Source organism: Lagenorhynchus albirostris, chromosome 11 (genome assembly GCF_949774975.1).
Source record: "Lagenorhynchus albirostris chromosome 11, mLagAlb1.1, whole genome shotgun sequence".
NCBI classification, from domain to species: domain Eukaryota; kingdom Metazoa; phylum Chordata; class Mammalia; order Artiodactyla; family Delphinidae; genus Lagenorhynchus; species Lagenorhynchus albirostris.
In genome coordinates, this window is record NC_083105.1 from 103,429,345 (window position 1) to 103,455,646 (window position 26,302).

General features: G+C 48.8%; 1 protein-coding gene across 4 annotated transcripts in view; it reads left to right on the forward strand.

Annotated features, from left to right (window-relative positions):
- The window catches only part of LOC132528589 (chromatin remodeling regulator CECR2), a 154,830-nt gene extending 130,925 nt beyond the window's left edge, over nucleotides 1-23,905 (forward strand). Inside the window, exons 9-18 of one of the 4 annotated variants that reach the window (XM_060164453.1) lie at nucleotides 7,871-8,000; nucleotides 8,451-8,488; nucleotides 8,575-8,666; nucleotides 8,884-9,010; nucleotides 9,650-10,026; nucleotides 10,492-10,620; nucleotides 10,747-11,563; nucleotides 19,700-21,002; nucleotides 22,155-22,266; nucleotides 22,872-23,008. In XM_060164453.1, the coding sequence (XP_060020436.1) occupies nucleotides 7,871-8,000; nucleotides 8,451-8,488; nucleotides 8,575-8,666; nucleotides 8,884-9,010; nucleotides 9,650-10,026; nucleotides 10,492-10,620; nucleotides 10,747-11,563; nucleotides 19,700-21,002; nucleotides 22,155-22,266; nucleotides 22,872-22,877 (3,131 nt within the window). In that variant the 3' untranslated portion in view covers nucleotides 22,878-23,008. Of the gene's footprint in view, nucleotides 1-7,870; nucleotides 8,001-8,450; nucleotides 8,489-8,574; nucleotides 8,667-8,883; nucleotides 9,011-9,649; nucleotides 10,027-10,491; nucleotides 10,621-10,746; nucleotides 11,564-19,699; nucleotides 21,003-22,154; nucleotides 22,267-22,871 lie in introns of all 4 variants that reach the window. The other 3 variants (XM_060164456.1, XM_060164454.1, XM_060164455.1) reach the window with 3 other exon arrangements.
- Nucleotides 23,906-26,302: the final 2,397 nt, after the last annotated feature.

Consider the following 26,302-nt stretch of genomic DNA (forward strand, 5'->3'; position numbering starts at 1 on the left):
ATCTGACCCCCGTGGCTCACACCTTGAACACCTGGCTCTGGTGGCCAGCGGGGCTTGTATCCCTGGGTCCCACAGGACTGTGGTGAGCGGGGGCCAGTGTGGGACAGGCTGGCACCCTCCATGCTGCCACGCGGTGGAGGCCACCCTGCGCGTCCTGGAGCGCCAGCCTGAGGCACGGGCTTAGGTTGGGCGTGCAGAGCTGCTCTCATAGGTTGGAGGCTGTGAGTGCCTGCTGTCTCCCACTTTCCCTGAGGTGGGCCCCCGGAAGAGAGTTTGTACACTTGTCTGTGACTGCCACTCAGGGGTCACTGCAGGTCCCTGACGGGTGGCCAGTGGGGCTCAGGCTTGCAGTTGCTCACAGCCCTGTATGTTTGTGAACTTTAGAGGAAAGTGTCCAGTCAGTCTGAATCTGGGTTCTGAGACCCTCCCCTTTGGGACACTGACAGGTCTTGGCACACCCTCAACTGCTGGGAGCCACTGAAATACATCAGGCTGCCTGGACAAGCACAGCGATTGGAGAGACGACCAAGAGCTGGGAAGAGCTAAACAAAAAGGCTCATCTCCCACATGAGGCCCCGCCTTCAAGACTGGGAGAGGCGGTTGTTTCCTTTTCTGCACAGAAGTCAACAGAGTCCAGCAAAATGAAGAAACAGAGGGGGCTTCCCTGGTGGCACAGTGGTTGAGAGTCCGCCTGCCGATGCAGGGGACGCGGGTTCGTGCCCCGGTCCGGGAAGATCCCACATGCCGCGGAGCGCCTGGGCCCGTGAGCCACGGCCACTGGGCCTGCGCGTCCGGAGCCTGTGCTCCGCAACGGGAGAGGCCACAGCAGTGAGAGGCCCGCGTACCGCAAAAAGAAACAGAGGAATATGTTCCAAATGAAAGAACAGATTACAACCTCAGGAAAAAGCCTTAATGAGACAGAACTAATTTACTTGATAAAGAGCTAAAGTAATGGTTATAAAGATGCTCACCAAACTGGGGAAAAGAATGCATGAACACGTGAGAACTTCAACAGAGAAGGAAAATATTTGAAAGTGCCAAAGGGAAGTCTCAGCTGAAGAATACAATAACCAAAATGACTGAGATACAATAACCAAAATGGCGGAGACTCGATGGTTGAAAACTTCCTGACCTTTGGGAAGGAAACAGACATCCAAGAACTCAAAGAGACCCACACCAAGGCACATTATAGCTCAGTTGTCCAAAGTTAAAGACAAGGAGAGAAAAACAACTTGTCACATACAAAGGAAACCCCACCGTCTCCCCATAAGAACGTGAGCAGATTTTTCAGCAAAACTTTGCAGGCATGATATAGTCAAAGTTCTGAAGGAAAAACTTATAACCAAGAATTCTCTCCCTGGTAAAGACATCGTTCAGATTAGAGACATTAAGAGCTTTGCATTTAAGCAAAAGTGTAGGAGTTCATCACCACTTGTAAGAAATGTTGAAGGAACTTTGTTAAATTAAAAAGAAAGGGCACTTATTAGTAACAGGGACACATGAAAGGATAAATCTCACTGGAAAAGTAAATACATAATAAAGGTGGTGGATTAATTGCCTATAAAGCTAGTATGAAGGTTAAAAGACAAAAGTAGTAACAATAACTATGATTATAATAATTAAAGGATAAACAAGATAAAAAGATGTGAAACATGACATCAAAAGTATAAAACATGGGAGTGGAGAGTAAAAATGATGAGCTTAGAATGGGGTTGAATTTAAGTTATTACAACTTAAAATAGACTGTTGTAGATGTAAGTTATTATATGTAAGCCTCATGGTAACCACAACGCAAAAACCTACAGTAAATACACGATAAAGAGAAATGAATTATAAGCATATCACTAAAAATAGTTATCAAACCACAAAGGAAGGGAGCAAGAGAAGAAAGAAACAAACTACAAAAGCAGCCACAAAGCAGTTAGCAGAATGGCGATAAGTACATACCTACTGATAGTTACTTTAAATGTAAATGGGCTGAATTCTCCTGTCAAAAGACACAGAGTGGCTGAATGGATAAAGAAAAAACAAGATCCATCTATATTCTGCCTACAAGAAACTCACTTTAGATGTAAGGACACACACAGACTAAAGTGAAGGGATGGAAAAAGATACCCATGCAGATGGAAACCACAAGAAAATCTGGAGTAGCTGTCCATATATAAGACAGAATAAACTTCAAAATGAAGACTGTAGTAAGAGATAGAGAGGAGCTATATATAATGAAAAAGGGGTCAGTCTTCAAGAAGATATAACATTTGCCAGTATTTATACACCCAGCAGAAGAGTATGTAAATATATAAAGCAAATATTAACAGACTTGTAGGGAGAGATAGACAGCAAAACAATAATAGTGGGGGACTTTAATACCCCACTGACATCAATGGACAGATTATCTAGACAGAAAATCAATAAGGAAACACAAACCTTAAATTATATGTTAGACCAGATAGACATGGACTTAACAGATATTTGCAGAACATTCCATCTCGAAGCAACAGAATCCACATTCTTTTCAAGTGCACATGGAACGTTTCCAAGATAGATGAAACGTTAGGCCACCAAAAAATCTTAATAAATTTAATAGGATGGAAATATTTTCCACTCACACTGGTATGAAACTAGAAATTAATAACACGAAGAAAACTGGAAAATTCACAAACATGGGGAGATTAAACAATGTGCTCCTGAACAACCAATGGGTAAAAGAATATCCAAAAGAGAATCAAAATACCTTAAGACAAAAATGAAAATGTAAGATACCAAAAATTATGGGATGCAGCAAAAGCAGTTCTAAGAAGAAAGTTTTGATAAATGCCTACCTCAAGAAAAAAGTAAAGTCTCAAATACACAAACCAACTTTACACCTCAAGGAACCAGCTAAAGAAGAACATAAAAATCCCACAGTTAGAAGGAAGGAAATAAAGATCATAGCAAAAATAAATGAAACGGAAACTAAAAAGAATAGAAAAGATCAGTGAAACCAAGAGGTGATTCTTTGAAAAGATGAACAAAACTGACAGACCTTTAGCTAGACTCACAAGAAAAAAGAGGACTCCAATAAATAAAATCAGAAGTGAACACTAGATATTACAGCTGGTGCCAGAGAGATACAAAGGATCGTAAGAGACTACTGAGAACAGTTAACATTGCCAACAAACTGGACAACCTAGAAGAAATGGATAAATTTCTAGAAACATACAACTTACCAAGACTGAATCATGATGAAATAGAAAACCATAACAGATTAACTACTAGTAAGGAGATTGAATTGGTCATCAAGAAAACCTTCCTACAAACAAAAGTCTAGGACCAGTCCAGGAATATACAATGCAGAAATGACAGTCTCTTCAATAAATGGTTTTGGAAAAACTGGACCACCGGGGCTTCCCTGGTGGTGCAGTGGTTAAGAATCTGCCTTCCAACACAGTGAACACAGGATCGATCCCTCCCTGGTCAGGGAACTCTAGATCCCACATGCATGCTGCAACTAAGAGTTCACGTGCCACAACTAAGGAGCCCACTGGCTTCAACTAAGACCTGGTACAGCCAAAAAAAAAAAAACAAAACTGGACCACTGCTTCACCCCATACACAAAAATTAACTCAAAATGACATACAGACTTGAATGTAACACCTGAAACCATAAAACTCCTGGAAGAAAACATAGGCAGTAAGCTTCTTGACATCTGTCTTGGCGATGGTTTTTTGGATCTTACTACAAAGGCAAAAGCCACAAAAGCAGAAATAAACAAGTGGGCCTACAGCAAACGAAATAGCTTCTGCACAGCAAAGGAAACCATACACAAAATGAAAAGACAACCTACTGATTGGGGGAAGATATTTGCAAATCATATACCTAATAAAGTCTTAATACCCCAAGGAGGTAAAGAACTTATACAAGTCAATAGCAAAAATCCCCCCAAAAAACAAAACCACCAAGCCCAAACAATCCAGTTAAAAAATGGAGGACCTTGGGACTTCCCTTGTGGCGCAGCGGTTACGAATCCACCTGCCAACGCAGGGGACATGAGTTTGATCCCTGGTCCAGGAAGATCCCACGTGCTGCGGAGCAAGTAAGCCCGTGCACCACAACTATTGAGCCTGTGTTCTAGAGCCCATGAGCCACAGCTACTGAGCCCACGTGCCACAACTACTGAAGCCCATGTGCCTAGAGCCCGTGCTCTGCAGCAAGAGAAACCACGGCAATGAGAAGCTCGCGCACTGCAACGAAGAGTAGCCCCTGCTCACCACAACTAGAGAAAGCCCGTGTGCAGCAACGAAGACCCAACGCAACCAATAAATAAACAAATTTATTTTAAAAAAAAAAGGAGGACCCGAATAGGCATTTTCCCCAAGAAGACATAGAAAAGATGCTCAATGTCAAGTCAAAACCACAATGAGATACCACCTCACACCTGTCAGAATGGCTAGTATCAAAAAGACAAGCGATAACCAGTGTTGGCGAGGATGTGGATTAGAGCAAAACCTCGTGCGCTGTTGGTGGGAATGTAAGTTGGTGCAGCCACTATGGAGATTTCTCAAAAAACGAAAAATAGAACTACCATATGATCCAGGAATTCCATTTCTGGGTATTTATCTGAAGAAAACAAAACTAATTATAATAAAAGATACATGTACACCCATGTTCATAGCAAGATGTATAATAGTCAAGATACGGAAGCCACCTAAGTGCCCATCACTAGATGGATAAAGAAGAGTTGGTGCACACACAATGGAGTAATGTTTAGCCATTAAAAAAAAAGCGTGAAATCCTGCCATCTGCCACAACATGAGTGGGCCTAGAGGGCATTATGCTAAGTGAAATAAGTCAGAGAAAGACAAGCACAGGATGAGCCGTTTTATATGTGGAATCTCTAAAGAAAAAAGCTCATTAGATAGAACAGATCGTTGGTCACAGGAGGCAGAGTGTTGGTGGGGAAGTGAGAGAACTGGGTTATGTTGGTCTGTCTGTTTAGTTTAAATGAATGGAATAAAAGTTTTAAACAGTAACTGGTAAAAATCGAAGGATGAAGCATTTTGTTTCCTCTTTATGTTTTATTTTGAATATGAAAATAATTGATGAGAAAAGAAGAATTCGGTCAATAAATTTAGCAGAAATACTAGAATTAGAGTAACAAGTAACGAAACGGTGGATCTAGACAAAGCTTTCCTCAACCAAGCTTCCAGGAGACTGCTGAGTCCTAATGCCCTGCAGTAGGGGTCAACTAACTTTCTGTGAAGGGCCCTGGCGGCCATGCAGGGCTGTGTTTCTATAAAACTGTGTGTGTGTGTGTGTGTGTGTGTGTGTGTGTGTGTGTGTGTGTGTGTGTGTGTGTGTGTGTGTGTGTGTGTGTGTGTGTGTGTGTGTGTGTGTGTGTGTGTGTGTGTGTGTGTGTGTGTGTGTGTGTGTGTGTGTGTGTGTGTGTGTGTTTAACAAAAGTAGTTTGCTCCCTGCCCTGCGTGCTAGAGTTTTTGCTCGGCCCTAAAGCATCCAGTTACATGTGTTGAGTTCACTTCTGTCCCACATATATTTACACGTAGTACTAGGTATATACCTTGGAATTATTGAGAAAACAATCACACAAATAATTTTCTCTACAGTTTACTTCTATCTTGGAACTGTGTTTGATCTTTAAGTATAGGAACTTTATAATGGAAGGATCAGGTAAACACTAATGGAATTTAACACCACAGAAGAAAAGGTAACCATATATTGTGTCTGCTGAGGTGATGAAAAAGGAAGTACAGGCATCACCTATGGAATAACATTGCCAAGAAACACACCGTTTGTCTGGTCAAAGGCCCTCAATAGAACTACCACAGGGCACATTAACACTGTGATGAGAATGCCACTTGCTAAATCCGGAACGTGGGAAATTCTACCAAGACAAAATGACCCAATTTCTCCACCAGATGAATTGGAAGAGGACATTGTTACACATTCCACTAAATTTAAGAGACGTACCAACCAAATGCACTGTCTGGACCTTTTTGGATTTGATTTGAACAAACCAACTTAAAATTATTGAACAAGTGGGTAAGTTTGACCTTGACTCAGTATTTGATGTTAAATATTAAATAAATCATTTTATGTTCCTGAAATTCATACAGAAGAGCAGAGGGCCAAGTATAGCCAAGATAATTTTAAAAATCGATATGTTCAGGACACTCATTCTACCAGATAACAGAATAAAAGCTGCCGTGAATGTGGGAGAGTGTTACTGGCTTGGAGATGGGTAGTGAGACCTGGCAGTGAACAGCCAGAAACAGACCTGGTTCCTCACCAGGCGCTGCCAGCACCATTGCCGCCTGATGGGCTAAAGGCCAAAAGCTTTTTGAAGAAAACATAGGTGAGGGTCTTTAAGATGCTGGGACAGAAAGAATTTAAGTAACAAAAGCATAAACTACGGGGGAAGGAGATTGATATACTCGATGACATTAATTGTTTAAAATTTACAAATGACTAAAACACCTTAAACAAAGTGAAAAGACAAATCAGGTATGGAAGAAGATAGTTTTAATAAAGACTTCTTATCCACGTTATTTAAAAGCACTTCTCCAAATCATTTAGGAATCCAACAACCCACAGGGAAAAAAGGCAAAGTATATAAGCAGGGTATTCACAGAAGAGGATAATAAACATGAAAATACGTTGTGTCATTCCAATCAGGAAAAGGCAAACAGAAACATCAGAATTCCACGTCATATGTATCAGGATAGAAAAAATGCTAAAAATGTCCCCCTCGATGTGAGAGCGAGGTAGCTCGCTTGCGTCACTTGTGAAGGAGTAGCTGTGAGCCTGTAAAGGCTCCGCAGTGCACCTGGCAGGTCCCTGCTGCCGTGGACCCTGGGGGGCTCACCCGTGCTCGGGAAGGCGCCTCTCTCGAAAGGGTGGTTCTCACGATGCAAAGAATCAGAGTCCTAATGTTAAAGTTTGACAGCTTGGTATGCGGATATTCGTTCATTTGGTTATACTTTTCTTTAAGCTTGAAATCATTCTCTTTGTTAAAAAACAGTTTTGAACGTCGTTCATAGCAAAGTGCCTCTGATTAATTGAAGCAGATACAGATTCTCTTACACTTAAAGGTTTATTTATAAATGAGCATGAAGTAGGGGCAGAGGGAGCTTGGGGAGAGCACGCTGTCTGCAGGCTCAGGCCTGTGGCGCCCCCCCCCGGGCACCTCCCCGGGCCTCTCTCCGTCGGCGGGTCTTGCCTTCTGGTGGTCCCGCACCCCTTGCCTCTCTCCCGCGCTGCTGGCGCGAGGGCCAGGCAGGCCAGCAGGGCAGTGCCAGGGTGTTCCTTGTGGCCACAGCTGGGAGCCAGAAGACGCCCTCCCTCTTCCAGCTCCTGGCCCACCCAGCTGGCTTCTTCCCTCGCTCGCAGGAGCCCTCCTCCTGCGCTGGCAAGGGCGCACCAGCTGCCGTGGGTGGGGTGGCCGCCGAGCAAGGATAGCTGGTGTGAGAGCTGCGATGGGCTTGTACCGTCCTGGGTGTGTTTGGATTGAGGGCTGGTCCTAAAAAGGGGATGTTGTCTTCTTGCTGGGAAGTTAGGAAGGCCTTGGGGTTGTCAGAGAGGGTGACCCTCAGTCAGTGCTCTGCTTTTCCCTGTCCCTGTAATTCTGCTTTCCTTCTCTCTTGGTCTTCCCCGTCCCCGTCCGGGGCCGCCTTCCTCCCTCACCCCCCGACCTGAACTTGGTAGGACTAAGAGGAAGTGGGTCCACAAAGCATTGCATCTCTAGCACCATCCGAATTAGCAAAGAGAGGACTCAAAGGGAGCAGAAGTCAGCGTTTGGTGATCTGTTTCCTCCTCTCAGAACAGACGTCTGCCCCTCTGGAGCCCGACGCACCTGTGCTTTGTGTTCACGCAGATCGCGCCAAGAGAAGGAAGCTCAGGGAAGAGAGGGCCTGGCTGCTGGCTCAGGGCAAGGCGCTCCCCCCCGAGTTGTCCCACTTGGACCCTCCCTCCCCTCCGCGGGAAGAGAAGAGGACGAGAGACCCGTGAGTGTTGAGTGGCCCCAAGCCTGCCTCGTCGTGTCCTTAGAACAGCCCTCTGTGGGGGTCGTGGCCAGTGCTCGTGAGCTCCTTCCGCTGCTGTCTGACTTGCTGGGTTATTATTCTTTAGATCACAGAAGTACTTACTAGAGTAGAGTAAAACCTGGCAAAGAGTGTGCTATTAAATCACGAACGTTACGGAATCATAAATGAGTTTCACGAAACCATCATTTTGTAGATGGAAAAGGTGGTGGTCCTGTTCGGCTGACGTATGCTGGCCCTCATCCCCGTCGCATTGTCAGGAGCGTTCTCAGTGTTACAGGCTTTCCTTAACAAAGGTGTACTGGGACTGTTCCAAACCTGGGCGCAAGTGAGCTGTGTGTGAGGTTGGAGCAAGAGCTCCGAGGAGAGAAGGTGGTCTCAGCTACCGCTAATCTCTTCTTTTCTGATTTACAGCTTTGAGCTGGACGACGATTTCACTGCCATGTACAAAGGTCAGTTCCCACACTCAGCTCCCGTGTTCTGCCTAAGTGTGTTCCCACGTCGGTGTGTTAACCCAGCTCTCCTCTTTGGCCCTCAGTTCTGGACGTGGTGAAGGCTCACAAGGATTCCTGGCCCTTTTTGGAACCAGTGGATGAATCGTATGCCCCTAACTATTACCAGATTATCAAGGTAGAGGTGGCCTTGTCAGCTGTGCGCGACTGTGGTGTGTGCATCTTTAGTGGTCTGTGTTGCTGTGTGTACGTTCACCTGCTGCCCCTCAAGGGTCAGGGCTGCTGGGTGCACCCCAGGCTTCTGAGCAGCTCCTAATGCTGTGATCGTTCCGCCTCGCAGGACCTGCAGGATGCTGTGTTCTCCAGCCTGTGATAATTAACGTGTCCTGTTGTAGGTCCCCATGGATATTTCAAGCATGGAGAAGAAACTGAATGGAGGTTTATACTGTTCCAAGGAGGAGTTTGTGAATGACATGAAGACTATGTTCAGGAACTGTCGAAAATATAACGGGGAAAGTAGCGGTAAGTACAAGAGGGGTGGCTGTGGATGCACACGGGCACTCCAGCAGGACCAAGAGTAACACTCCCCCTCTTTTAGAAACACACCTTCCAGAGATTCAGACCTTCCTTGGGGACCATCAGGAGAATGTGTGTTAACGCTGTGGGATGGGCGTGCGGGCCCTGTCCCGCCCCACCTGGCCAGAGGGGCAGCGGTGGCTCGCGGCCCGGGTCCTCGTCTTCCCCCAGGCCCGCCTGGGTCTATTTGTCCTCGGCCCCCACCGTCAGCCACCTTTGCATCACACAGCAGACCTCTGATGACACAGCCCGTGTCGCGCCAGGTGCTGAAACTGGAGCTCACGATGCCTTCTTTTTTTTACTAGACGGATTCAGTGATTGTACTTAATGTTTCTGCGGTTTGGCATTAAAGAATTCAATTTTTACCGGTTTGGGGTACTGGGCTCACTGTCCCAGCCACACAGGCTGGAGGCCAGAAAACCGTGTACTGGTTTCTTGTTCTGGTCTCGTGTCCATAGCCCTACAACATAGGAAGCGCTGCAGCCCAGGCAGCCGCGCAGTCGAGCCCGGGGCTGCCCCGTTGCATGTTTGTGGGCGGAGGTCTGGGGGCCTGCCCAGCGGGGCTCAGGCCTCGGTCCCCCGCAGAGTACACCAAGATGTCGGACAACCTGGAGAGGTGCTTCCACCGCGCAATGCTGAAGCATTTTCCTGGTGAGGATGGGGACACGGACGAAGAATTCTGGGTCAGAGAGGAGGAGAAGCGGGAGAAGAGGCGTGGTCGGGCTGCACGCAGCCACGTGTGCACCCGCTCCCGGGACTCGGAGGCGCCTGGCCGGAAGCAGCAGCCTGCGGAGAACGGGGGGAAGTCGCTGCCCCCTGGGCGCCGCGCTGCATCCTCTGCGGCCGGTGAGAGCCGCGGCTCTGCGCAGCCCCCTGGCGAGGTGGGCATCCCGAGCAGCCGCAGCCTCCCTGGACCCCTGCATTACGGTGGACCCAGCCAGGCGCCCCTCGCAAGCCAGCTGGTGAGGAGCAGCTTTGTCCCATCGTGGGTTCCCCTGGTTGAGGGCTGGGGCGGGGCGTGAAGCCTTCTCAGTAGATCCTCTCCCAACATGGTGTCCTGCTTATGGGTGGTCTCTTCTCCCTGTCTGCCCTTCCTCTATCCTTCCTTTATTTTAAATCCTTCTTTTTCGAAATCATTTGAACCACACATTCTCAGCACGGGCATTATTAACCCCTTTTAAGTTCAAGGCACAGAGGTACATACAGTATGTAAGTGAACCCTTCACGAGGGGAGCAGTTGGGGAGAACACTGGCGGAGGCGGCTCTGGGGAGAGACAAGGACGGGAAGCCCCTGCTCTGGGCCCTCCTGTGGTGAGTGTGCGCACGGAGCAGGTGGCGGCCTTGTCCTCCAGCAGGACATTCGTCTTCCGGATGCGAAGGGTGTGCCTCTTCTCTTCTTCTTCTTGCCTTTGCTCCATGCCCTCCAGAGGCCAGCAGGACAGGGAACGTTTTGTCCTCTCCGAGGGTCGGATCCTGCCACCATCCGTGTCTCCTCTGGAGCCCCAGAGCCGCACCCCGGCGGGCCTGGACAGCATCCCCAGCCTTTAGCAGTGCAGGTAAGCAAACGGCTCAGCATGCACAGGTACAAAGGTGCGTTTCAGAAATACAGTTCTCCCCAGGTTAAATTGGACTTGTAATTTCCCATTACCTTGTGGTAAGCACATCTCTTTTCTTGTTGCCAGCCTCCAGCTGGAATTAACCATCACCGAGGCCCCCCCGACGAGAAGCCGGTGTGCGGGGGCCTAGCGCCCCTTGCTGACATGGGATCGCGTCCTGGACCCTCGCTGCTCGGGCAGATGAGCAGCCCCAGCCAGGAGGGGACTATGTATCCTCCAGCTCATTTCCAGCCAGGCTTTATCCCTCCCAGGCACGGTGGGGCTCCGGCCCGACCCCCAGCCTTTCCTGAGAGTTCAGAAATCCCTCCCAGCCACATGTACCGATCCTACAAGTACCTGAGTCGAGTACACTCTGCAGTCTGGAATGGGAATCACGGTGCTACAAATCCAGGACCCTTGGGGCCAGATGAGAAGCCCCCCATGGTGCCAGGACCCTCTCACCAGCCTCGCACTCTGGGTCACATGATAGATTCCCGAGTGATGAGAGCACCCCTCCCCCCAAACCAGTGGCCAGAACAATCAGGCTTCCTACCTCACGGAGTTCCTTCTTCGGGGTACATGCGACCACCCTGTAAACCTGGTGGACATCGGTTCCAGCCCCCTCCAGCACCAACACAAGGTTCTCTCTTTGGAGCACCGGCCCAGGCCCTGCGGGGAATGCAGGGCGGGGACTCCATGCTGGACAGCCCAGAGATGCTCGCCATGCAGCAGCTCTCCTCGCGGGGGTGCCCGGCAGGCATGCCTTACCGCCCCCGCCAACCCGTGCCGCCCCCTGCGCCTGGCCCTTTCCCCCCAGTGGACGTGGCGGCCCCCAAGCCTGCCTCGGGGGACCCTGGGCGGACACAGGACAGCAGGGAAACACTGGAGCCTGAGAACGGCCGAGGTAATTCTCAGGCTCACCTTCATCTGCCCTTTGGCTCTCTAAGCTGTTAATTAAGCACTCACCTTTTTTTTTTTTAACATCTTTATTGGAGTATAATTGCTTTACAATGGTGTGTTAGTTTCTGCTGTATAACAAAGTGAACCAGCTATACATATACATATGTCCCCATATCCCCTCCCTCTTGCATCTCCCTTCCACCCTCCCTATCCCACCCCTTTAGGGGGTCACAAAGCACCGAGCTGATCTCCCTGTGCTATGCGGCTGCTTCCGGCTGCTTCCCACTAGCTAGCTGTTTTACATTTGGTAGTGTGTATATGTCCATGCCACTCTCTCACTTCGTCCCAGCTTCCCCATCCCCATCCCCCTCCCCGTGTCCTCAAGTCCGTTCTCTACGTCTGCGTCTTTGTTCCTGTCCTGCCCCTACGTTCTTCAGAACCTTTTTTTTTTTTTTAAGATTCCATATATATGTGTTAGCACACAGTATTTGTTTTTCTCTTTCTGACTTACTTCACTCTGTAGGACAGACTCTAGGTCCATCCACTTTACTACAAATAACTCAATTTCGTTTCTTTTTTTGGCTGAGTAACATTCCACTGTATATATGTGCCACATCTTCTTTACCCATTCATCTGTCGATGGACGCTTAGGTTGCTTCCATGTCCTGGCTATTGTAAACAGTGCTGCAGTGAACATTATGGTACATGACTCTTTTTGAATTATGGTTTTCTCAGGGTATATGCCCGGTAGTGGGATTGCTGGGTCGTATGGTAGTTCTGTTTTTAGTTTTTTAAGAAACCTCCCTACTCTTCTCCCTAGTGGCTGTATCAGTTTACATTCCCACCAACAGTGCAGGAGGGTTCCCTTTTCATCACAACCTCTCCAGCATTTATTGTTTGTAGATTTTTTTTTTTTTTTTGCGGTACGTGGGCCTCTCACTGTTGTGGCCTCTCCCGTTGCGGGCTCCGGACGCGCAGGCTCAGCGGCCATGGCTCACGGGCCCAGCCGCTCCGCGGCATGTAGGATCTTCCCACACCGGGGCACGAACCCGCGTCCCCTGCATCGGCAGGCGGACTCTCATCCACTGCGCCACCAGGGAAGCCCTGTTTGTAGATTTTTTTGATGATGGTCATTCTGACCGGTGTGAGGTGATACCTCATTGTAGTTTTGATGTGTATTTCTCAAGTGATTAGCGATGTTGAGCACCTTTCATGTGTTTGTTGGCAATCTGTATATCTTCTTTGGAGAAATGTCTGTTTAGGTCTTCTGCCCATTTTGGGGTTGGGTTGTTTGTTTTTTTTGATATTGAGCTGCATGAGCTGCTTGTACATTTTGGAGATTAATCCTTTGTCCGTTGCTTCATTTGTAAATAGTTTCTCCTATTCTGAGGGTTGTCTTTTCGTCTTGTTTATGGTTTCCTTTGCTGTGCAAAAGCTTTTAAGTTTTATTAGGTCCCATTTGTATATTTTTGTTTTTATTTCCGTTTCTCTAGGAGGTGGGTCAAAAAGGATCTTGCTCTGATTTATGTCAGAGTGTTCTGCCTATGTTTTCCTCTAAGAGTTTTATAGTGTTTGGCCTTACATTTAAGTCTTTAATCTATTTTGAGTTTATTTTCGTGTACCGTGTTAGGGAGTGTTCTAATTTCATTCTTTCACATGTAGCTGTCCAGTTTTCCCAGCACCACTTATTGAAGAGGCTGTCTTTTAAGCATTGTATATTCTTGCCTCCTTTATCAAAGATAAGGTGACCAAACGTGCGTGGGTTTATCGCTGGGCTTTCTGTCCTTTTCCATTGACCTATATTTCTGTTTTTGTGCCAGTACCATGCTGTCTTGATTACTGTAGCTTTGTAGTATAGTCTGAAGTCCAGGAGCCTGATTCCTCCAGCTCCGTTTTTCTTTCACAAGATTGCTTTTGCTGTTCGGGCTCTTTTGTGCTTCCATACAAATTGTGCAATTTTTTGTTCTAGTTCTGTGAATAATGCCATTGGTAGTTTGCTAGGGATTGCATTGAATCTGTAGATTGCTTTGGGTAGTATAGTCATTTTCACAATATTGATTCTTGCAATCCAAGAACATGGTATATCTCTCCATCTGTTTGTGTCATCCGTAATTTTTGTCATAAGGTCTTTTGTCTCCTTACGTAGGTTTATTCCTAGGTATTTTATTCTTTTTTGTTGCAGTAACAAATGAAAGTGTTTCCTTAATTTCTCTGTCAGGTATTTCATCATTAGTGTATAGGAGTGCAAGAGATTTCTGTGCATTAATTTTGTATCCTGCTGCTTTACCAAATTCATTGATTAGCTCTAGTAGTTTTCTGGTAGCATCTGTAGGATCTCTATCTGTAGTATCATGTCATCTGCAGACAGTGACAGTTTTACTTCTTTTCCGATTTGGGTTCCATTTATTTCTTTTTCTTCTCTGATTGTTGTGGCTAAAACTTCCAAAACTATGTTCAGTAATGGTGAGAGTGGACAACCTTGTCTTGTTCCTGATCTTAGAGGAAATGGTTTCAGTTTTTCACCATTGAGAACGATGTTGGCTGTGAGTGTGTCATATATGGCCTTTATTATGTTGAGGTAGGTTCCCTCTATGCCTACTTTCTGGAGAGTTTTTATCGTAAATGGGTGTTGAATTTTGTCAAAAGCTTTTACTGCATCTTTTTCTGATCATACGGTTTTTATCCTTCAATTTGTTAATATGGTGTATCCCACTGATTGATTTGCATATATTGAAGAATCCTTGCATTCCTGGGATAAACCCCACTTGATCATGGTGTATGATCCTTTTAATGTGCTGTTGGATTCTGTTTGCTGGTATTTTGTTGAGGACTTTTGCATCTATGTTCATCAGAGATTCTGGCCTGTAGTTTTCTTTTTTTGTGACATGTGTGTCTGGTTTTGGTATCAGGGTGATGGTGGCCTCTTAGAATGAGTTTGGGAGTGTTCCTCCATCTGCTATATTTAGGAAGAGTTTGATAAGGATAGGTGTTAGCTCTTCTCTGAATGTTTGATAGAATTCACCTGTGAAGCCATCTGGTTCTGGGCTTTTCTTTGATGGAAGATTTTTAATCACAGTTTCAATTTCAGTGCTTGTGATTGGTCTGTTTATATTTTCTGTTTCTTCCTGGTTCAGTCTCGGAAGGTTGTGCTTTTCTAAGAATTTGTCCATTCTTCCAGGTTGTCCAGTTTATTGGCATATAGTTACTTGCAGTAATCTCTCATGATCCTTTGTATTTCTGCAGTGACAGTTGTTATTTCTCCTTTTTCATTTCTAATTCTACTGATTTGAGTCTTCTCCCTTTGTTTCTTGATGACTCTGGCTAATGGTTTATCAATTTTGTTTATCTTCTCAAAAAATGAGCTTTTAGTTGTATTTATCTTTGCTATTGTTTCCTTCATTTCTTTTTTATTTATTTCTGATCTGATTTTTATGATTTCTTTCCTTCTGCTAACTTTGGGGATTTTTTTTGTTCTTTTTTCTCTAATTGCTTTAGGTGTAAGGTTAGGTTGTTTATTTGAGATTTTTCTTGTTTCTTGAGGTAGGATTGTATTGCTATAAACTTCCCTCTTAGAACTGCTTTTGCTGCATCCCATAGGTTTTGGGTCATCGTGTTTTCATTGTCATTTGTTTGTGTTTTTTTTTTTTCTCTTTTCTTTTTGTGGTACGCGGGCCTCTCACTGTTGTGGCCTTTCCCGTCGCGGAGCACAGGATCCAGACGCGCAGGCTCAGTGGCCACGGCTCACGGGCCCAGCCGCTCCGCTGCATGCGGGATCCTCCCGGACCAGGGCACAAACCCGCGTCCCCTGCATCGGCAGGCGGACTCTCGCCCACTGCGCCCCCAGGGAAGCCCTGTTTCTGGGTGTCCTTTGATTTTCTCTTGATTTCGTCATTGATCTCTTGGTTATCTAGTAGCGTATCGTTTAGCCTCCGTGTGTTTGTGTTTGTATATTTTACAGATCTTTTCCTGTAATTGATATCTAGTCTCATAGCGTTGTGGTCGGAAAAGATGCTTGATACGATTTCAGTTTTCTTAAACTTACTGAGGCTTGATTTGTGTCCGAAGATATGATCTATCCTGGAGAATGTTCCATGAGCACTTGAGAAGAAAGTGTATTCTGTTGTTTTTGGATGGAGTGTCCTATAAATAGCAATTAAGTCCATCTTGTTTAATGTGTCATTTAAAGCTTGTGTTTCCTCATTTATTTTCATTTTGGATGATCTGTCCATTGGTGAAAGTGGGGTGTTAAAGTCCCCTACTATGATTGTGTTACTGTCAGTTTCCCCTTTTATGGCTGTTAGCATTTGCCTTATGTAATGAGGTGCTCTGTGTTGGGTGCATAAAATTTACAATTGTTATATCTTCTTGGATCGATCCCTTGATCATTATGTAGTGTCCTTCTTTGTCTCTTCTAATAGTCTTTATTTTAAAGTCTCGTGTGTGTGATACGAGAATTGCTACTCCAGCTTTCTTTTGATTTCCGTCTGCATGGAATATCTTTTTCCATCCTGTGTTCTGGTGGTTGAGGGTGGATCTTGTTTTCTGGTGGGCAGGACTGCATCCGGTGGTGTGTTTTGGGGTGTCTGTGACCTTATTATGATTTTAGGCAACCTCTCTGCTAATGGGTGGGGTTGTGTTCCTGTCTTGCTAGTTGTTTGGCATAGTGTGTCCAGCACTGGAGCTATCTGGTCGTTGAGTGGAGCTGGGTCTTAGTGTTGACATGGAGATCTCTGGGAGAGCTCTCGCTGGTGGATGCTACTTGGGGCCTGGAGGTCTGGTGGTCCAGTGTCCGGAACCTGGCTCTCCCACCTCAGAGGCTCAGGCCTGACAGCTGGCCAGAGCACGAAGACCCTGTCGGCCACACGGCTTTTGGGAAGTCTGACGTCTTCTGCCAGCATTCAGTAGTTATTCTGCACAAGTTGTTCCACATGTAGATGTATTTTTTGATATATTTGTGGAGAGGAAGGTGAGCTCCACGTCTTACTCCTCTGCCATCTTGAAGGTCCTCTCTCTTCACACCTCCTGTTGCTAGAGAGGATCCCCATTTTATCTGGAAAGGACATAAATCTGGCCACCTCACTTCACGCCTAGCCCATCCACCTTTTTCCCTTTGTGCTTATTGGTCTGATTCACTTGCTCATAGCGGGCCCCATGCAGAGGCCTTGCCACCGGCCCTTCAGACCAGAGTTCCTCGTGAAATGGCTGAGCCGACACTTCAGCTCAGGACGTGCACTGAAGCTCCACACAGGACACTGAACTCAAAATGACTCACCTTTTAACACAGACTGTTGTACAAGATGTAGACTGGCCTCCAGCCTCTTTTCCTTAAATTACGCTGGGTTGAGCCAGTCCTGGTCAGAAGGATTTTTGTGATGACCATCGCTGCACAGGGGCAGTGCTTACTGTACCAGGCACTCTTTTTGAGACTTTTACCCATAATGACCCTCTGAATTCTCAGAGCAAGCCTTTGAGGGAGCTTTTATTATCATCGTCGTTTTTATAGATAGAAATTCCAAGGCACAAAGACGGTTATTTGCCTTCATCTAGTTCTGGGGACAGGGGTGGTTGGGTGGGTCCTGGGGTTTGAACCAGACGCACCGGGTCCAGCGTTCGTGTCCTCAACCCCTGCATTATCCAGCCCCACTTAAAAATTGCTGTGCTGAAAGTTACCCATGGGAAATACATTTCCAGTGTTTTACTTCACGTCCAGTCCTCTCCATTCTGCTCTCCTCGGGTGCGTATCTGTGCCGCTGGGAATGAAGAGTAGTTAGTGAGAGCAGCCAGTCTTGAAGGGGTTTCTCAGAAATGCCATTTAAGCGAGTAAACGTGAAACTGCAGGAGAAAGGTGACAGGACTGCTCTGTGTGATCAGTGCTTGTTTCCGGGATAGGCATCTAGCCTGTGTTGCATGTGAGAGAGTGGGGGACACCTGGACTTGTGCAAAATATGATGACGATTCCATGTAAAGTTGGGGGTGGACCTAGAACTCAAACTTCCATTTAGTGTTTCTTTGGAGGAAAGCCCCGTTCCGTGAATACCAGCTTTAGCAAAATTTTCCAGTAATGATTTCAGACATGTCTGGAATTCACAGCTTTGGAGGAAAAGTCCCAGGACCAAACCTTGGAGCAGTCTGTCTGTTAGTTGCCATGGATTTTTGTTTGTTTTGTTTGCGTTTTATTATCTTAATGAAGTGTAGTTGATTTACAATGTTGTATTAATTTCTGCTCTACAGCAGTGATTCAGTTACACAAATAAATACATTCTTTCCCGTGACGGTTTATCACAGGATATAGAATATAGTTCTCTGTGCTATACAGTAGGACCTTGTTGTTCATCTGTCCTGTATGTAATAATTTGCATCTGCTAATCCCAAACTCCCAATCCATCTATCCCCCACTTCCCCTCGCACTTGGCAGCCACATCTGTTCTCTATGTCTGTGACTCTGTTTCATAGATAACGTTATTTGTGTCATATTATAGGTTCCACATGTAAGTGATATCATATGGTATTTGTTTTTCTCTGACTTCACTTAGTGTGACAATCTCTAGGTCCATCCATGTTGCTGCAAATGGCATTATTTCATTCTTTTTTACGGCCGAGTAGTATTCCATTGTGTACACATACCACATCTTCTTTAGTCATTCATCTGTCGATGGACATTTAGGTTGCTTCTGTGTCTTGGCTATTGTAAATAGTGCTGCAGCGAACATTGGGGTGCATGTGTCTTTTCGAATTATGGTTGTCTCCAGATATATGCCCAGGAGTGGGATTGCAGGATCATACGTTAACTTTATTTTTAGTTTTTTAAGGAACCTTCATACCGTTCTCCATAGTGGTTGCATCAATTTACATTCCCACCAGCAGTGTAGGAGGGTTCTTTTTTCCCCACATCCTGTCCAGCATTTATTATTGGTAGACCTCTTCAATGATGGCCATTCGGACCAGTGTGAGGTGATACCTCTTTGTAGTTTGGATTTGCATTTCTCTAATAATTAGTGATGTTGAGCATCTTTTCAGGTGCCTCTTGACCATCTGTATGTCTTCTTTGGAGAAATGTCTATTTATGTCTTGTACCCATTTTTTGATTGGTTTGTTTTTATGTTGAGTTGCATGAGCTGTTTGTGTATTTGGAAATTGAGCCCTTGTTGGTCGCATAATTTGCAAATATTTTCTCCCAGTCCATAGGTTGTCTTTTCGTTTTGTTTATGGTTTCCTTTGCTGTACAAAAGTTTGTAAGTTTCATTAGGTCCCACTTGTTTATTTTTGTGTGTGGTGTGAGGTGTTGCCGTGTTTTATGTTGACTGAATGTTGAAAAGTGCACATTTTCATTATCATTGTATAGCTTGTACCTTTGATCTTTAAAGCCAGCATTAGTTTATCAGGAGCCTGTGATCCTAGTTGATCTTAAAAGTCATGAATTCTTGATCTTGTCCTTAAGCTCTCACCAGAATCGTATTGTGACCACCTCTGGGCAACAACTCTGCCCTACCTCAGAGATCATAATAATAAGACGTGTTTATGGCTAAACACAATAGCAAGGAAAAGAATTCTGAGTTTGTAATTAAGCAATTGAGTCTAGTAATTTAGTTTGATTGTTTATTAAATTTCTGTAATATGCTGAAGGTGCCTTTTGAGTGTTAACACTGTCGGCATCCTGTTTTCAAGATGTCCAGACAAGACGTGTATTTTCATCCATTCAGCAAATACTGATTGAGCCCCGTTTTGTGTGAATGACTGAGTGTGTGGTGGGGAACAGAACCTAGTCCCTACTCCCTTGGGGCGGGTGTCCTGACGGCAGAGGTCGGGTTCCGGCATTCCTGGTGTCCTCATGCCGGGTCCCTCTTTCTCACTGTCAGGCCACAGCCTCCCAACCAGGCCTGCAGTTCCAGCGCCAGCGCGCCCTCCGTCCATGTTTCACATGTCCTTGGAGTTGGGCACACGGATTGCACCCCCTTGCTAGTGCGGAAGGGATCGCGAGGCCTCTGGCAGATCTTGCAGGAGCTGCAGAGCCTTAGCCCTGGTCTGGGTTGGGGGAATCAGGGTGTCGCCACCGGGGCCCCACGTCCACATTGTCTGACTGCCCATCATATGCTGAGGTTTCAGCTCCCGAGGCGCAACTTTGTCTCCGTTTTTCTTGCAGCAGATCCCTTGCCTGGGCTCGAGGAGAAACCAGCCAGTGTTGGTGCTTTGGAGGGGGCGTTCCTCAAGCAGCTACCTCACCCCGCGCCCCCACTGCAGGCCGACTGTGCCAGGCGGAGCTCGCCCCAGGGAAGGGATTCGGATGGCCCAGAGCTCAGGCGCGAGTCCTCGGAGCCTGGAGACAGCTGCCCAGTGAGCGCGGGCAGGGGCGCCTGGCTCTCGGGGAGCGGCTTCGCAGGCCCAGCCGCCCAGGGGTGTGCCCTAGCTGACCCGGGGGCACTGCCTGAAAACGGACTGAGGGTGGAAGCCTCCCTGTGTGGGTCCGAGGGCAAGGGCAGAGCGCCACCAGAGGCCATGCCACCCGCCGAGCCCACGTGCGCCCCCCTGTATGCGCCTGGCCTGGAGTACCCCAGCTCCACTGCACGGTACCACGTCGGCCCAGGCCTGCAGGCTGTGGGCCCCGTGATGGGGGGCAAGCCCTCAGCCCCGCACCCTCAGCCTTTTCCCCCTCGGGCGTTTCCGTCCCACGACCCTCATTCTGGAGTCTTCCCCCGGTACCGCCCCCACCAGGGAATGAGGTACCCCTACCAGCCGCCACCTCAGCCTTCCTACCATCACTACCCGCGGACTCCTTATTACTCGTGTCCACAGGGCTTTTCAGACTGGCAGAGACACCTCCCTGCCCCGGGAAGCCCGAGCGGGCCCCCGCCGGCTCAGCCTGCCCCTGCCAGGCCCCTCTTCCTCGATAAGAGCGTTGGGGCTGGGCTGCAGGGCTGCGAGGCACTGAGCGCTGCCTTAACTTCCCCCGCGCGGGTGGACACCGTGGTCGCCAAGACAGCTGATGGGCAGAATCCCGGCCCAGAGGAGAAGCAGGAGGAGTCTATGGAGAGGCCAGAGAGTCCCAAAGAATTTTTAGATCTGGACAACCACAATGCAGCTACCAAGCGGCAGAGTTCGCTGTCAGCCAGCGAGTATCTCTACGGAACGCCCCCTGCACCGCTGAGCTCGGGGGTGGGCTTCGGTTCGTCTGCTTGCCCCCCGCACGGGGTGATGCTGCACGCGGGGCCTCCTTACCCGCCGCAGCGGCCGGCCGGGCATTTCCAGCCCAGGGCTTACTCCTCCCCCACGGCTGCTCACCCACCTCACCGCCCAGTGGTGGCCCAGCCCAATGGCCTGTCCCCCGAGTGCCCCCTCTACCGCTATCCAGAAGAGGGCCTGGGCCACTTCCAGGCTGTGATGATGGAACAGATGGGCCCTGGAAGTGGGGTGAGGGTGCCTTTCCAGGAGATGTACAGACCGTCCGGGTAAGGCTGCACAGAGTGCTGTTTTCTAGGGAAAAAAAGAGTAGATGGTAGTTTTAACAAAGAAAAACGGCCTTGGTAATGAAGGTGGTGTGCGTGGTGTGGGCGCGGGAAGAGCATGTGGGTTGTGGGTGCTGGGGACTTACTGGGAAGGTGCTAGCTTTGGAGTCCAGTTTTGTCTGTGGTGTTTTTTTCCCTCGTGAAAGTGAATTGGCATTTAAGTGACCGTTCAGTTAGATTTTGGACACCTGATGGCCAGCGTTTGGGAGCTGTAGGCAGAGGCTGTCACCTGGGTGAAGGGGTCTCAGACCTGGGGTGGGCGGTCACAGGTGGTGTCCCAGGCTTACTCCTTGCCTCTCATTTCTTCCTTTAACACTGAATGAAAAAACTAGGTTTATCCAGAGCTAGGGCAAGTTACATTACTGTCCCCATGAGAATTCTGATAGACCCACCCGGGTAATCTGTCATCCAGGAAGTTTTCAAGTCAAAAGTCTTGAAAAAGCCTCACCATAAAACCAGCACCATCCACCTTAAGAACCCGAGTGTCCCTCCCAGGGCCAGCCTCAGAAGACCTTTCCGCATTTGCTTTAGGCCTCTCTGAATACCTGTTATGTTTCTTGTCTTATCTTTGTCTCTGTCCTCCTGGAGCGCAGCCCCAGGCCATTACCCCAGCAAAGGAAGTAGCGTCAGCTGGTCTGATGGAGGCCTTATTGGATTTCTTCAGTTGTCCGCAGTGTGTCCTTGTAGCTCTGCTTCTTTTTGATTTTTTTCCCCATTCAGGATCCATTCGAGGTTCATGGATCTAGTTCGGTTGCTGTGCCTGTGTAGTCTCTTAATTTACAACGTTGGCTTTGCTTTCTTTGTTTTTCAAAGTCCGGAGGCCACTTCTGCTGTCAGAGTGCCCCAGACCCTGGATTCTTCTCGTTGTTTTCTCATGTTCAGAGTCACATTGCACACCTTTGTCAGGAGTCCTGCACAGGTGGTGTCAGGCATCTCTCACCCGCCACACTTGGAAGCACCTGTGTCAGTGTGCAGTGTTGATCTCCTGGGTAGTCAAGGCAGGGTCTGTGTGAGACTTTTCACAATTAAAGGTTTTTTCCTTTGCACTGAGTCTGTCTTCGCTCATTCTTAACCGTTCCTTACTTACGTCTCTAGACTGCAGATGCACCCGGCCCAGTCCCGGCCCTCGTTCCCAAAGACGCCGGCACCAGCAGCGCCACAGGAGGGGCTGCCACCACATAAGCCCCCAACACTTCCTCTCGATCAGGTCAGAATGATGTAATATCAGAGGTCTTCTCATTCTTCCAGGTGGCAGGAAGTAAGGACTTGAGTTTGTTGCTGTCGATGCAGAGACTGTCCCCAGAAAGGGCTTTGTGTCCTGTGGGCAGCCTGGGAGGACCCGGCCCAAGCACTCCAGCTGACGGGGCCTCGGAAGCAGCTTCCCTCCCGTACTGGCGAGTCCCTTATTCCTGTTCTTACGGCACCAGCTGTTTGGGGATTATTTAAACTCCCTTTTCCCAGACTGGCTGCCAGCATTTCTTGGATACCATCCCTTGTCTGTTTTACCCTCCCCACCTACTTCATCTGAGAGAGGCTGGTCCACGGTGCTGGGCGCCGTGCCTTGAGCTGCCCGTGCCTGCTCTCTCTCCCCTGCCCCGACCCGGCCTCCCTGGAGGCAGGAGTCCTCGGCCGCTACAGGGCTGAGCTGTGAGTCGGGCAGTCCAGGATTCAGAGCCCGCACTCCAGCAGAACTGGCTGACGAAGCCAGATCAGGCTGTTTCCCCAGACGGAGAGGAGTGCTTGAGCTTAATTGTTCTCAACAGTTAACACATGTTAATTTTGTTTAAATTGTCTTTATTTTGCTTCCCTCAGAGCTAGTCCAAGGAGGAAACAAGCCCCAGGGAAACAGAAAGCTGCATATGACGAGGGTGGAGAATGGGGAGGAGGGGGGCGCAGCCCCACCCACCTCTCCCGTCATTGGCATCACTTCGTGCGTCCCAGAGCCTGGACGCCCCTCCTCACCGACGCACCTGCTCGCGAGGTCCTGGGCGAGAGTGGAGACCAGATGGGCTGGACTCTGGTGGCTTTTCCAGACCCTGAGACTCTTGTTCAGGGAAGATCATCCTGACCTGGGGGGGCGGTGCTGGTGGGCTGTCATGGCAGCTGCACTCAGGTATACGTTTGGGGAAGGGACTACTCGTGTTGGATGTGTTTGGAGCTGGGTCCAGTTTACAGAGTTTTCATGTTGCCTTTAAGATGATTTCTGTCGTTGGTGGTGAATGTATTGTACATAAAGCCTGCAGGGCGGGTGGTGGGGATGGAGTCTGGCTGGTGGGCCTGCAGCCCTGCTGACCCTCCTCTGTTTACAGCCCTGACCCACTCACATTTGGGAGCTGGAGGAGAGGGCAGGCAAGGCCGCCGTGTTTCCTCTAACGGGCTCTTCCCGTCAGCATGAGGGGCAGCCCCCTGGCTTGGCGCCCAGGTCCTGATCCAACACAGCGGCGCCCCTCCTGGTTGGCCAGCTGCCCCGCCAGGTAGTTGTGAACCAGTATCAGGCATTTGCTCGTTAGAAGGTGAGGTGACCTGTCCCCATCACAGGCCTGCCGGGACTGTGGTCTAGAAGACGCCACAAGCTTCCTGGCACGAATCCCAGTTTGTGGCAGTGACTACTCAGGTTTGTATATGTTTAGTATCAATAAAGAAGCTGCACAGTTTTTAATAGGAAAATGTATTCCATAGATTTACAGCTTGAATTTAGGAATATTTCAGTATATATAGTTTTTATTCATTTTATGTGAATCATAGTAAAATAAGTCATGGTGATTTAAAATAGCTATCAAGAGCAAGTTCTTGAAATCACTTGTCTGTGATAGGAAACAGTTTTACAGTATTAAGTTACTTTATTACAGTTTTAGAAGCCAACGACACTGGATTCTCCCTGTTTAGCATTCTTTGATTTTAGCTGAGATGCCACCAAAGTTAGGACTCATACGTTTTAAACTTTCGAATATCCCACAAAGGAAAAAAGAAAAAAAAAAAACAACTAAGGAAGATGCCCTCAAGTTAACAGGTTTCTGTAAAGAATAGTGTATTTTTCAAGCATGCCTTTGGGTTAGTAGAAAAGCTTCCATAAAACATTGATTGGTTGATTTGCACTTGTTTCTTATAAATTCAGCTGTGTGAGAGGCCGGGAAAACCTTGCCTCCAGTCCTAGCGTCCTTGATGAAGCTGGAATAAACCTGCGCTTTCAGTAGGAAAAGAAACAAGTTGGAAACATCCCGGTTGTCCACGTGGAACCCAGGCACCAGCTCCAAACACGTGGATGCTGACCTGCGGGGCGCACGAGGCTTGGGCAGGTTGAGCCCTGGGAACGCGGACGCCTCCCAGACACGCTGCACAGAAACACGAATTTTTCCTTACCAGACTAAAATTTGGCGTGCTTTTAGATGGAGTGAGTTTGGGGGCTGTGTTCTCATTGGATCCTGGTTCTTGTTAGAACCCTGTCACGGGCGTGATGTGGTTCAGGGTGGGGAGGTCAGCGTCGCCCCTTGGGAAGGATGGGGTAGGGTTGCGGGCAGGTCCAGGTTGGCCCCCGAGCTGTGAAGGACCGTGCCCAGGACACTGTGCTTCCCCGCGTGTCTGTGCGCCAGCTGGGAGGCGAGACCGCAGCTTTGTGTAGCTGGTCTGGGCCCAGAGCCTTCTCCCCGCCGGCCTTGAAGCTGCTTTGGGTGCGAGGCTGTGGGCACCCCTGCCTTGAGCCGAACCAGCCCGGGGCAGGGCCAGGAGGGACCACAGCGATTCCGCCCTCTCCTTCCGCCTGGGGGCCTCGCAGCCTCGCCTCGGGTCGCTCTGCTCCCCCCGCCGCAGCCCCTCCCCCATCACCCGCTGCCCCAGGAGCTGTGGACAGGACAGGAGCCTCCCTTCTGGGTGAGTGGACACTGAGGGGGTGTGGAGGGAGTGGAGCCCCACGTGGATACTGTGGTGAGCTGGCTGTGTCCCTTGGCCGGTAGGGCCGTCCCCGGCCGGGCCCCTGCGCTCCTCCCAGCTGGAACGTGGCTTGGGAGGAGGTCCCAGAGGGACCTTCCCCTGGGGCTACTGCCGCCTGTCAGGGGCCAGGAGGACTTCACGTCCACCGCTGACCTTGGTTAGAAACTAGCTCCCCAGGACCCAGGGAAATAAAAGATCCAGAGAGAAAAGTAGAGCCTTTGGGGAGGTGTCTGGCCTGGGGTTTTTTCCCCTCAGAGTCTGTCCATTTAAAATTAGCTCTTGGCTAAAATTTATTACAGTAAAAACATAAGACTAAGTAAGGACAGACACACAGGATCCTGTTGGTAACACTTTTCTCATCCCACCTTTTAAAAGTGGAACTAAAGCTGCTGCACCATCTCCCTTGCAGGGGGTGGGGGTGGGGGACACACTGGCCTGTTGTCAGCAGGACGCCCTACCTGGGGCCCCGGGGGCCTCTGAACAGGAAAACTTACATGTTGCTTGAAAGCCTTCGGCCCTCAGCCAGCCTGGCCCACAGAGCCTGGCAGCGTTCTCGTGACTGGGCTGAGACTGACTGGGCGTGAGAGGTCTGGGCTGAGACGAGACTGGGCGTCCAGGTCTCTGTCGCGCGGGTTATCTGCTGGGTCATCACTTGTCTTAGTTCCTGCTGGTCCGGGAGTGGGCTGCGTGCTGTCCAGGACAGCCAGCGTCACCTGGGCTGAGCTTTTTTCTCACTTTTTAAAGGAAGTTCCTATCTACAGCTACACACTGCTCTCAAGTCCTGGTTTGAAATTTCCCGTGAAACCCTAACCCAATCGCCCCGAGGCAGGGACCGTCACAGAACAGCGGCATCCAGGGCGTTCAGAGTCCAGCGGAAGGACTGGGATGCCCACCTCAGAAATCGGGTCGTGTGGGAGTTGGGGCGTCGGGCCGCGGCTGCTGGGGTGCGGGGTCCCCAGCCAGGGGCTGAGCCCATGACTGGACTCTGCTGGGACACGGGCCTTCCGTGCCCTGCGTCCTCTCGCATGAGGCTGGCCGCTCTTCATCCCCACTGCTTTGTAGGCCCTTGCCGAGCAGTCCGTCCGCGGGCTGCCTGCACACTGGTCTCTCCCTCGTTCTGCCCTGGGGGCTGATGTAGAAACGCCTCAAACCAGCTAGCTGACCTGTGGTTTTGAAAAGGGTAGGTGGGTTCGGGAGTGAGTTACTGAACGCTGCCCTCCCAGCTGGGGCTCGTGCCCGGCTCCCCTGCTGCAGAAGCCCGTGGGCTTTCCTGGCCAGTACTGGAAAGGGGAATGCTATTTATTTTTATATTGTGT